The 13,619-nt window shown below is 35.9% G+C and overlaps 1 protein-coding gene across 3 annotated transcripts in view; it reads left to right on the top strand.

The window, feature by feature from the left end:
* The window catches only part of GNAS (GNAS complex locus), a 161,784-nt gene that overhangs the window by 106,096 nt on the left and 42,069 nt on the right, over positions 1-13,619 (top strand). For all 3 annotated transcript variants that reach the window (XM_075768776.1, XM_075768778.1, XM_075768779.1), the window contains exon 5: positions 12,370-12,467. In XM_075768776.1, the coding sequence (XP_075624891.1) occupies positions 12,370-12,467 (98 nt within the window). The remainder of the gene's footprint in view (positions 1-12,369; positions 12,468-13,619) is intronic.

The following is a 13,619-nucleotide window of genomic DNA, read 5'->3' as shown; positions in this document are numbered from 1 at the left end:
TTTTAACAGGGATCAGTTTTGAGGGCTAGTTTATGACATGGCCTGTAGGCAGTGGTACAAATGAGGTGGCACAAACTGTGTGATACGTTAATGCGCAGCAGGGTCAGAGGTGGGGGTAGGAGTCCTTAAAATGGTTTTGACACCAAGATCTGCAAGAAAATAACAGGAGAATATAGTCTCAGTAAGAAAAGATGTGAACTGGGATCTCTTTGCTGCCAAAAGTGTTCCTTAATTACATAGGCAACAGAACAACATTATCTGTCCCTGTAGATAATCACCCTGATGTGTATAATGATAGATGTATTATTATTCCTGTCTAAATACATCATGAAAGAAGAGGAGAGCTGTGCTGGTTTGACAGCATCTCTAGTTTTATAACGTAATGACAAACGTATTTGCTCTAATGGGGGACATTTCCCATAAGGCTATCTTAAATGTCACAGATTTTAGAGTGGGGAAGTAGGCAAAGGTATACCTGTGGGAAGCTGGGGGATGGATCCGGGTTTCTGGGGTGTCTGGATAATACTGTATGGAAGTTAAGTCCTATCACAGTGAGGAAATTCGGGGCTCTTGCTCTTTTTTTTGTCCAGACTTGCTTTATTCTTTTGAGCAAGTCACTTCATTGTCCTCACTGTCTTTTTTTAATGCTACATGTATCTTGTAATCTCTAAAATAGAGATAATATATGTATCTTGGAGATGCATTTAAGCATCTCGATGTGCAAAACTGGTAGAAAACATGGATATGTGAAGTATTTTTAACTCAGGAACGTTGATGATGTTAACAGAAAGGACTGGGGAGTATTACAGACAGTATCAGCAGAGTGATGTGATACTAGATCCTCTGAAATAATCTTTACTTACTCCTTTTTAAATCACCATTATCTTATCTATACAGAGCAGCTCCTTCTAAATGGACTTCCAAATAATCCAATTGAGTTTACCTGATTAAAGTTTAACAGGACTTAAAGAAAGCTAGTTTTCCTATCCTTTAATAGCAGAAATAAATTCTTGAATACAGATTAATTAAAGAGTTCTTTTGAAGCCTTCTTTTAGTATAGGAACTCTGAGGTAGGCAGCCATTTCACTTCATTTCTGGTTTTCATAATTAAAACATGTATAACTAGTAATTATTTACAAATCAGTCTCCTGAAACCTCTGATTTTTGTCCACATGGGTAGATGTCTGATATGAATGTTTTCTTCTTATGAATGAATAGCAATATCTAACAAATTCTGACATGGCTAGCCTATTTATTGGAAGTGATTTTTTTTTTTTTAATTTCAGCTTCAGTCTGCAGTACCTTAAGTTTTAGTTAGGCTGTGAACTAGCCCATTGCATCATACTAAGAAATATTATGTTAACACAAAGCTTTTTTTCATGAATAACTGCAATGAAAATATATTGAGTATGAGCATAAAGTAGCATCTGATTTATTTGGTGACTGGACATTATTTTGAGAAGTAAAAGCAAATCCTATTACAAAACTTAGGTTTTAGGTTCCCAAGCAAATTCCTGGTGGCCATCTTTCTTGACAGCAGCTGTCACAGTAGTTGTTACCTGGAATGGCAAGCTTTTGGATGTGCAGGAATTCCCGGTGGTCCCGCGTGGCTGCTGTAGCTGTGCTGGGAGCAGCTGCGTCCGGCACATGGTGGAGAGTCTCCCGCACTCTGGGAGACGCACGCTGTGACGCGAGGTGTCTCTGTCCCTTAGCAGCTGGTAGGTGAACTCAGTGCAAACCGCTTTCAATTTTACTGGTCCTGTTCCTTGTGGTCCATGAAACAATAAAGTCTTTGGGATTTCTGTAGGAGCATGCATAACTTGTGCAAAGCTTTTTTTATTTACAGAGGAGAACTTGATTTTTTTTTTTAAAAAAAGTACTTCTTCAGTAAAATATATAATTAGACACAGTGTGTGCATATATAGTAAATAAACTTTAATATGGGAAGTTCTTTCTTTTTACACCTAAGTGTAAAGCTATTTAAATTAAGTAAAAAATATTTATGTTCTGTATGTTTTGACTGCTGAAGTTTTCCAGAAATCAAAGCACTGACTAGGAACCTGGGCTTTTTTTGAAGTAAAAAAAACCAAACCATTTGTAGCATCTTGTAGAAAAATTAATCACTGGAGTCCATTTAGTTTACTATACCATTCCGTAATTTGACATTAGACATTAAAAATAGGTTAGTTTCATATTAAAACTGGAAAAAAGAAAAAAATATCCCTGGAAAGTACAAACTCATTGCCTTCAGAATGCTGTGATGACTGGAAACAATCAGTTAATTCACCAGCTGCATTAAAAAAGCTTCTTTTTAAAAAATGTATTTTGATAAGCCTTTAATTTTGTTATACTTCACGCATCCAGCTAGAATTACTTGTTAAATAAAGTTAATATGCTGGTTTTCTTCATTTAGATGGGACATTAGTTTCCATCTAAAACACAGGTCGTGGACAAAAAGAAAATATAGTAAATAAGAAAATGGTGAAGAAATAAAGTAAAAATAGTTTTAAAACATATCAAGTTATAATATTGCTTACAACCATTTATACAATATCCATCTGTTTAGCAAAACTAACATACACAGACTGTATGTATCTGGAAATCAGTGTATTTAATGGATGCCAACTAATGAGCATGACGCTTTGAGAAATACCAATTTAAATATTATGCACAGTAGGTTTGATTTTGATAATTTAAGTCAGCAGTTCATATTTTTACTTCATATTAAAGTTTGGTTTATTTTGCTGTCTAGTAATGAAGGTTGTGTGTTTTTGGTGATTGTCTATTTCTCCCTCTTTTCCTCAAATGCAGGTTAAGTCCCCTAATTTTCACCTTAGTTTAGAGTTTCTTTTCTTCCCAAATTTTAATTTGTTGGAAAAAACTTGAGAATCCGTTTTTTTTGAAGAAAGTAGAAAGCTATCGACTATCGGCATCTCTGTAGGAGGAATTTCATAAATTGTTAAGCCTGTATTCAGTAAAATTACATACATATTTAGGTCAGTCTTTCAGAAGAACAGTAATATTACAGTACCTGGACTTTAAATATAGACTAAATAATGGGTGCATGTGTATTTAAAAAAAGAAAAAAAAAAGACTTCTGTGAAGAGAAATGAGCTGAAATGTAAGAGCTAAGCAGCTTTACTAATTAGCATTGCTTTTCTATAGAGTGATTAGTCTCTTGATTTGTTTGCTGCAGTACTTCTTGCTATGCCTGATTCGATTCTTAAATGTGACAGCATCTGCAGGAACAACTCTTGTCCAACCTTCTGCTAATCCAGATTTTATTGCCAGTAACAGCAATTTCTACCTGCATTGAAAATGGGCATGATCTTACTTCTTATGCTTCAGTTTGTTACATGCAATAACATAAAGCATTCCGTGCATGAAGTGAAGATAATTTTGTCTAGAAAATTAAAATATGCCCTTTGAATTCTGCAGTGCTTTCACTGAGGTGTTCACGTAGTTCTGTTGAAATCCCATGAAGTATTTCCTTAAATTGGAGAATCTATAGCCCAGGACTTTAGACAATGACATTATCTGTGCATCCTTTCTGTAGTGTAGTTGTTTCTATAGTACAAAAAAGACTTGTACCCTAGATTTTGCTTTATTATTAATTTATTTGATGAGCATTTGAAGTTATTGCTAATGCTTTATTCTGCACTTGTATTTTTATCTAGTAAATTCCCACTATACCATATTTATAGGTTCATAAGTTCATGTTTAGAAATTCTTTTGAAGAAATCATGACTTAATTTCTCTTGATACATCTTCTTTGTTTTCCTCAGAGCAGTCTTAAAGAACAAGAACAGATAATTCAATTTATGTTGAAATAGAAGAGCTGTCAGCTGAATTAAACAGGAAATAGGCATAAATTTAATTTAGAAATTCTTAAGCATTTTCTGGTTTTAATCACAGTAAGAGACTATCACAAAATATTGGTGTACGCATAGATGAAATAAAATTTTACCTGTGAGCCTGCCTGGTATTGCAGTGGCTTGAGAAGAGTTTCTCTGAGAGGCTGTACGAACACTAAGCAACATGCTAATGTGCCGGTTGCCCTGTGGACATGGTTTCTGGGTGTACAACAAAAGTGCCTTTGGGCACAAAAATTCTATAATGTACAAAGACTTGGAAATGTGATGGTAAACATGCTCCTAAAAAAATCACGATTGGTATTTTAATTTCATTTACATCATGTCAGATGAGTAAAGGATGAACTTGGATGAGCATCAAAGTAGCTAAAAAGAAAAAAATGAAAAATATTGTGATCTATTTTACATTTTGATTCTGTGGAATACTCTTTGCTCCTTTTACACGTGTCCCTCAGTGCTAAATTTAAAGTTGTGTTTCATTATTCCAGCACCAAATACAATATATTGAAGTATGTACAAAGTTACTTTTTACATGCAGCCATCCGTGACTTCCCAACAGGGAGATTTTTACATGGAACAGAGCAACAAGGAGTGTGCTGTTGGTTTATGAAATTATGACGGAATTTAAAAAACATGTCAGGTCCCAAATCTTGAGAAAGATCCACAAGCACAGGCCTTTTCCCTTGTCAGACTCGAATGGAAGTTGGCGAGAGCTCATGTGGGAATGAAGGTGTGTGGATGAACAGGTATTTGCTTGTGTGTTTGCTGCGTGCGTGACTCCAAGCTTTGATCCTGCCGCAGACCTGCTGTACCCGTAGCTGGCTGGGGCTGTTAAGGGTGTCGTGTTTTCTAAATGCAAGCATCTTCTCTGGTAGAGTCCTGCTGTTCAGAGACCCAGTAGCTTGTCACGGTTTTCAGCTTGCCTTTGGAGAGTACATGACATTTCTTCAGTGTTCCAGTAAAACTGAACATTTCTTAAGCTCCCAGGAAACTGGGTAGCTTTTTACTCTTAAAAAAACCCCAGCAAATAAACAGAACTTTTAATTAATCTATTGTAAGTATATGTGAGCTTGATTTATTCTTGTAGACTGTATTGTGACTCTATGAATACTTTTATGAATACAGATTCTGCTTCTTCAAAAAGATGATGATTAGTGATCTGTCCGTGGGATTTGTCTGAATTTAGAATGAGGACAAGCTATTTTATCTTATACCCTTTTCTGTTGGAGGAAGTTTCTGGCAAAAATAGGCTTTTGGTTTCCAACCTGAAAGGGGCTGGCAAAGTTGCTGTAGTTCAACCCGTTATTTGAAATGGCATTTGTTCATAGCACTACATAAGGTAATAAGATCATTTGATTTGACTATTTGTTTTAAGTTTGTTATATATTACTTGCACAAAAAGCAACTAAATTATGAAGTATGAAAGACATTTTCCAAACCCTAAGTGAAGGCTCAAAGGAAATTTCTGAGTTTTATTAAACCTTCCTTCTTAGCCAGAGGTCTACAAGAATAGCTGATGGTTGAAGTGCCTCTATTACCACTCTCTGCTGCCCCAGGAGAGAGTTGGAATGGTAGAGAAGACTTGTTTGTGAATCTTTCATGCTTTCAGTAAGTTTAATCCATTAATTAATTGCCTTCTTTCTGTGTATGAGTATACTCTGAAGAAGCAGAGGAACATTGATTACTCCATTTAAAATTGCAGAGGAATCTTGACGAAATGGGGAGTAGGGTCAGCATCTGCCAACTTCTATCTTAGTGCTCTTACCAAAAGTGAGTTCTTCTCCCTAATGAGGGTGATATGCTTTAAATAGGAGTTGTGTGAAAGGATCAAATCTGAGCAGTGGTCTAGTATCAACAGATTACGCTTCTGTGGCGATTAAACTTCTTGTGAAAGTAGAAATAAAAGAGAAGGAGCATGATATTACGCCAGCGAGGCCTTTTAACCAAAGGCACTTTGTAGATGATGGGTATGGAATTGTGTGTTGGCGCATTTCTCTAATACTGTGGTGTTTTGAAACTCTTAACAAAGGGGAAAAATGAAAGTTCAAACTTCACAGGAGTTTCTTAAATAAAATTCCCTTCACGTTATCCATTCCTTGCAGCCACATCCAGTTTAATTTACCCTACTAGAAATGTGAAGATACCGTAAGCAGAAACCTGAAATATTTCAGCATCGTACTTCTTTTCTAAGCATGAAAAACTATTGATAATGAGACTGAATTCTTGCTAAAAAAATTTCTGACTTGGTTATGGGAAGTGCTGAGTACTCTGGCCTCTCCCAAAGAGTTTTGTATTCAGCTCTGGACACGTGCCAGTAACTGGAGAATATCTTCAATTATTTGTAGGTATGCGTTTCCTTTGTGATATCATCGGCGTATTTTCCCTAAAATAGCAAGCAATAATTAACACTTGTTCACACCATTAGGAATGCAGATGTTTCCCTATTCAAGTAAGTGGCTTATTAAAACTGTCTGATTTGACAAATTTAACACATTCTCGTATCCCTGTCCAAGCCCAGGGAGAATGACAAGATACCATCAGTTTCCTTCTCCAAGTGGCCTTACAGTCAGTAGTAATTGCTTGATTTCAGATATGAGCAGTGAGAAATAAATCCATTTGTCGTGTATTTACTTATCCTGGAAGGAGAAGATCAACTTGTGCAGTTTGTCTTGGAGTGCACCGTGCTGCCCTGCCATCCTGTGACCTTGTCTTGTTCTGATGCGGTTCGTTAGTGGAATGCGGCAGAACTGCCTGACTGTCATGAAAGTAAAGTTCATGTGCCCCCGCCTTGCTGAGTAGGTTTGTAAAGGGGTTTGAAACCAATGGTCAATGTTATTTTTAAAAGCTGAACACGTTAGGAAGCAAATGTCCTCCAAGATACAATTTTACAGTTAGAAGCTGGTTTGGTTTGACCTTTAATCATTAGGTTTGTAAGTGGATGACCTATTTAAAACTCTTATTATGAAATGTGCAACCCCATGGGACAGTGAACTTTGCCCAGGAATTGAATCCCAGTTTTAACCACAACATTGTGTAATGGTTGTACACACCTTTTAGTAGGTAAGGTGGTTTTTTCAATGGCATTGACTTTTGCTGGAATTAGTAAATAAGCTGTTCTAATGACAGATCCACCCTATATTATATTTTACAAAGAAAAGGTAATGTTGCATGTCCATGCTAAGGTTCCTGTGAACATGGTGTCATAGGGGCAAGAACTGTGCCAATGTTTTTCCCTGCCAAATCCAAATGCCTATAAAACATTGCTTCATAAACATTTTTTAAAAGCCTCTTGAGTATTTATGTATCTGGAGGGAACAAAACCTTGTAGAGAGTATGTCCAGTTTTTCTCTTTCATTTTCTACTAATATTTTATCCTTTTAGAATGCCTCTCAAAAGCTGATCTTGGTTCCTTTATTTTTTCCCAGGCCTGGAGTTTGTCTCTTGAGGATTATTTGTTTTAACAATCAAAATGCTCAACCTCCAAGTTCTTTAACACTTTCTCTGGTTTGACTTTTAATAAAACCCCTGTTTATCTGCTACCGTGTATTCAACTTGCTGAAATTTTCTAATACAAGTAGGTTTTTAACTCCATTATTGCATTGCCCATTTTCTAATCCAGAATTGTGTAAGCACGATCTTTCTGGAGCAAAGTACTGTTTTCCAAGCATCCCTTTTACAAGATGATTTCTGCTGATGCGTTTTTTTCTCTGAGGGTCTGCATAGATTCCTGCAAGTGAATCCAAGCAACTTACAATGAGTCAATAGGCAACATTTGTATTGGGAAACTTTCAGCAGGTGATGAAAGTGTTGTCTAATAAATAAAACATTAATACTGAAATACATTTCTTTTCACATAAATACGACTTTCTAAGTATTGTGGCGGTGTGGTATGATGAGAGATGAGGCTTCCTCGCCATCAGCAAGTCATGTCCTTGATACTTCAGTTATCTAAGTAAGACCAGAGGACATTTACCCAGGCAGTGGATTTTCTTCTAGGTGTTTTTTTTAATAGTTTCACAGAAGCGTAGCCTGTTAGGGATTGTGCCCGGAATTCAAACTATGCCCCTGCCCAGCCCAAACACATTCAAAGTCAAGCCCTGTTTGTTCTGTTCGGATTTGTGTTATGTTGGCATTGTTGTCCCTCAGTGTTCTACACAAGGATTTCTCCCTCTTTAGGGTTATGTTAGCACTTTGAAAAGTGTAAAGTCTGGTTTGGTGGTAAATAAATGCTACAATCTTGACATAATTCTTAGGAAGAATTCACTTCTTGCCTTCCTTGGCGATGCCATGCTGTCATCGCTTATGTTGACTTTTGTTGCTTTACACAGCTTCAGCTATAGTTTAAACAGGATCTTGGGTGTGTATTGTGTAACTGCAGTGGGGTTTTTTTAGTGGAAAATGACATAACTTGAATATTTTTTTCAGTTTTTAAGTATGCATAGGGTAAGCATGGATAATGTGACCATACTTTTAAATACTATGGATCGTTTGGAACCTAATCTTTAAATCCTGTTTATTGTGGAATGTCATCCCAAACCAAATTGTTATTTAGTAGTATTTGTTTATTTTAGCTGTTTTGTTAGGAGTTCCATTTTGTAGTGCAAGAGAAACCTGTGTTGATGCTGCTGTAGAGTCTGTTATATTAGAATGTGCCAGCAAATGAATCAGTGTTATGGAAACAAGAACCAGACATGTAAGGACTAGTTTTCTGGCTATTTCTTTTCAGGAAATTTGCCTGCTACTTTTGGTTAATTTGTTTCCTAACTCATTATTTTTAGAGATCTCATACAAATTAGACCTATTTAACTCGAAAAAAAGAACCCCCTGTTGCTAACTTGATTTTTCTAGTGACCTCTGAAGCCCCTGTTTTAACTAAATACATAACAAATCTTGTGGTTTTACTTGCCTTCCCTGAGTGTAGCCCCAGGCTACATTCCATGACTCAAATGGGATGTTGAGGATTTCTTATGTTATTCTTTTTCTTAAATATTATTTCAGAATTGTGGTTAGTGTAGGTGTATTGGGGAGGAGGGAGAATCTGGGTTTTTTGCAACTAGCTACTATGTCTTAATTCCAAAATCAGTCACTAGTGTAAGTAAGCTTCTAATAAAGCAAGAATGGAACTCCGTAAGACTGGTTCCAACTTTTCTTTGGTGAACTTCCCTAGTTTACAGTGGTTTGAGCTGGGTTAGCACTAGTCCCAAAATGTGTGAAGATATATTTAATAAGACCTAAAGATAAAAGGTTGTTTATTAATAAAAGGCCTTCACATTTGGCTGTCACAAGTCATGTAGTTCAGTTTTAAAAGCAAAATGAAAACAAACAACAAAGACCAAAAGAAGCACAAAGAACCCACCACAAAAAAAACCCACTGTGTCTTAGTATTATAATCTATTACTCATTACTTGTTGTAGATCCTGATTTTGAAATGCCAATAAAAAGTTCAAAGAATGTGGACTTAAATTCTTTCTCCATCCCACATGGACAGTTAATAACCATATTGAAAAGATTGCATAAGTATTGCTGGTTAGAGTTCAGATTAGCAGGACAGACTTAAAGGCAGTATTAAGTATTTTGTTGCTAATTTGGCCTAACAAGACACAAACATTGATCGTTATCCCATTATTGTAATCCACATATTTTTTTAGAACTTAAGAACTGCCCTTAAAACACAGGGAGGACTCTTCTGAACACTATGTAACCGCTCTGTTAAACTAAATCCTAGGCTTTTTATTACCAATGTGTTTATGCTAGGGCCAGGAACTGGATTTACTTTTCATCCCATTTTAAGAGTCTGATTGCAGAAACTACTCCAAATGTTTCTCCGCAAGGTATGATGGAGTTCATAAATTGTTTGAAATAATTGCTTTATATCCATTCCCTACCAGAATGTCATAGTTGTAGGGAGAAACAGTAGTGAGGAAGGACTTTTGTGTCTCATTTTTGCGGCAGCGTTTTACTGTGCTGTGACTTTTTTTTTCATTAAGGCACTGCCTCTTTTCACTTTAAATGTACATTCGTAGGTGATGAAGAATCTTTATGTTTCATTGCATTTTCTGTAAACTTATCTCCACCTAGTTACTTGTTTACTTACTGTAATGCAGAATGAAGTGAGTATTTTGGGGTAAATTTGGAGATAATGGGCTTGGCAGATGCTGACCCCAGTTTGCAGGAGATGTCTGTTTCAGAACTATATCTCTGCCAAATAGTTCAATTAACTTACACCAGACTTCAGAGAGTTATCTTGATTAGATGGGAAATTTAAATGGCGTGCATCCATTCGAATCGGCTGCTGTTTCAGCAAAAAAACTCTTACAATTGGCAATTCAATTTTTCAATTTACCAGCTTTGTAGTAATAAGTTGAGTGAGTCATAAGATGTTCTGTATTAGACTACTGCTACTTTAAAAAATAAATATATAAAGCCACGTCAAAATGAGTTTGGTTCAAATGCAGTGAGATTCCAGATAATTCTCTCTCCTTTACATTCTCTTCCTATTCCTTTTTGCTTTGGAAAGATATTTTCCTCACTGTGCTGTGATATAGTTGAAGACTGAAGGTAATTGACAGTCCCCCAACTGCCAGAAAATTGGAATCCTTCAAAATGAAAGCATGCAATGAACATAATTCCAGCAGCAGGAGAAAGAAAACCGAGGACTGAAATTGAGATTTTGATCCATCTTTTACTTCCTCTAACAGTAAATGGTTGTACAATTACTAATTCTATGGTTATGGTACAACTAACGGTTGTACAAATACTAAAAATCAAGTAAAATCTTCTTATCCGCTTATTAAAGAAATTTAACTGGTCTTTTTGTTCATGAACAGTTCATAAAAGCAGGGAACAAACTGAAAAGATACTTCTAATACTATGTATAAACTTTATAATCTCTTTAAAAGAAATTAGAAGAAAAAGATATCAGAGTTTTTTAGATGTGTGGTGTGCATTCACTATCATTTGTGTGTATGTGCAGCTAGTGAATATTCAGTAGCAATGAAAGCGAAATCAAATTTACATTTGATAGGCTGTTTCCATCATTGGTATTCACAATTGTATGATCACACAATCACATTTGCATCTTATACCTGCCAAAAAGAGGATGGCTTGAAAATCTGCATCACTAAATTTAAGATGCTACTATGCATCTTTAAGATGCCATTTAAAGCATCTACTGTTCTGGCATAGTTCAGGTGTTAGTTAACAGTCTGGTAGAAAAGTGATTGTGTTTTTTTTAATTTTTCAATTTATTTTTGTTAAAAAACGATATTTTCAAGTGAAGCCTTGGAAGTCCCATTTGGATGTGGCCCCTTTCTTTGTACTGCACTGATAGTAAAAGAATGCGAGAGACTGATATCCCAAGATATCCAAAGCTAAGTTAATCGAGGAACCTTGAAGCAGTGAAATGGTTATATTTAAAATAATACATTATTTTTCTTCAAAATATTTCTCCTGTAAAGAGAGGGGGTGGGAGGAGAAAAAGAATATATACACCAGCTATTTTAAAGGTCATGTTCTGTCCTCGATGCAAAAAGCTGATTTGGAATAAGTTGCCTGAGCCACTTAAAATAGGAATAAAAGTGTTTAGTCCAAACCACTTTAAAAGCTCTGAGAGATAGCCAAGAAAGGTCCACAGTTGTTGGTAACAGTAATGCCCAGTGGTGCATGTAGTTAAGTCACTAGGCTGCTGCTGTTCTTTCTAATTCAATTCCAAGTTCCTAGATTGATAGCCAGAAATACAATTATATATTGCACACGCCTCTGTTGGAGCCAAAGTGCATCTTCTGTGTGCAGAAAGGAATGGGCTTCTGATTGTGTTTTGTATTGCGTTGCTGGTTCAGCAAAACTGAAGCATTGCATTTTTGGCTGTCTGCTTTCGTATCTTGGCTTATAATTTCCAAGGTTGACACAATCAAAACACGACCTAGCTTTGTATCACTGTATTTCTTCTGTGGTTCAATATCCTTTTACACTGTAAAATAATAAATTCTGGACATACTTCAAGTAATACACAGTTAAGTAAGATACAGATATCTCTATAGTCCCCAAAGATCCTCACTAACTTGGAAAGTCAAGTAAAACCTAATCATTTGCAACCTTTATGGAAGAATTACTGAGTAGTGGTGTTTCACTGAAGAAAGGAAAAAAAAAATCTTGACAGCCAAATAAATATAACATGCAGTGGAATCATGACTTCAATAGTCAATACTATTTGGTATTTAAAATGCCAACAGATTTGTCATTAATGGAAAGTTAACCCTTCTTTCAGTGTATAGTTGGACTCAAAGTGATTGAGAAGCAGCTCTTTGTGTTACAAAATGTTAAAGTCAAAACAACTAAGAAAGCCAACTGAACTTGTAGTCAGGTTCTGAAAAATGTTTAAAGTCTTTTGTTAAATATGCTACCATTTACTGTTCATTACAGTGGTAATGTTATGTTACTGTTTGCTGATTCTCTTAATATATAAACCATTTTGCTAATATTATTTTTACTTTTTCAGGAGTTTTATGAACATACAAAAACACTTTGGCAAGACGAAGGTGTGAAAGCCTGCTATGAGAGATCTAATGAATATCAGCTGATTGATTGTGCACAGTAGTGAGTATTGTTTCTGTTCTATTCTACTGTATATTGACTGCGATATACAAATTTTTTGTTGAATGTTAATGACAGTGATTTGGATGGTCCTGATGCTTACTTTTCCTTATCTTGGAAAAGGAGTGTATGCCACATAGCGAATTCGTGGTAATCAGCCTTTCAGAGACGTAGGAAGAACTGGCATTCAGTCAGACAATATCAACCTTGCATATGCTTTCAAATGGTCTTAATGCAGGCTGACACCATAATGCAATGGACAATTGTTTTGTCTCAAAGACCAAATTTCCTGCTTCTTCCACTTAGACCAGTTCTCTTCAAATGACAGCTTTGGACACTGAAGCAAGTTTTAGTAAGTTGGAAAGTGCATGGGTGTGAAATATGCCCATGTCTGTAGCTTTTGGGTTTAGTGCAGTTTATTTATCTGAAAACGAAGAGAATACAGCAACAATCATGGGCGGCAGCCTGTGGTCAGTCACCAAGACTTCTGCTAGCGTGCCTTCATGCACATATCTGAGAGTGATTCATTCTCTTCTGCTATTTATACCACTGTGATAATTAATACTGTCATGAGAGACTGCTGCATCTTTGCAGTTATTTATCATATATAGCAATATAGTATGGTTCAGAATTTCTTATGGCAAGACGTTTGTGATAATTGTGACCATTCTTGGTATTTTTGTTGTGTATACTCAAGAACTGCAGGACTTAAATTTGGAATATTAATGCTTAAAACTGTACTTTGTTAGTTTATACTCTCTGCTTTTGGAGAAGCTGAAATAAGGTTTAGTGATCAAGGAAATGCAAGTTTTTCAATTCATGTGTTGATGGACAACTGCAGTTTTTCTACTACTGCATCTCTTAAAGAACATTTGATGAAATAAAATTTGTAAGGTTCATTTTTGGTGGGGTTTTTTTTTTGTTGTTTAGGTAGACTTAAAGGTAAATCAACAATTAGCTCCGTTTGAAAAGAGACCAGGGAGATAATTTTACTATGACTTGCACTGCTCCAGGTCTTTAGGAGTCTCTTTGAAGTTCTGCCATTGTTTCTAGTGTGAATTTGTTTGATGTGTAGTGATGTCTTTTGCATTAGGTGACTAATGTTTGATCATCTGGCATGGATCTTTTTGCAAGTTCAGTTGCTACAAAATAAAA

Source organism: Balearica regulorum, chromosome 16 (genome assembly GCF_011004875.1).
Source record: "Balearica regulorum gibbericeps isolate bBalReg1 chromosome 16, bBalReg1.pri, whole genome shotgun sequence".
NCBI classification, from domain to species: domain Eukaryota; kingdom Metazoa; phylum Chordata; class Aves; order Gruiformes; family Gruidae; genus Balearica; species Balearica regulorum.
Note: the sequence above shows the minus strand (reverse complement) of the source record. Positions and strands in the feature narration are given on the sequence as shown.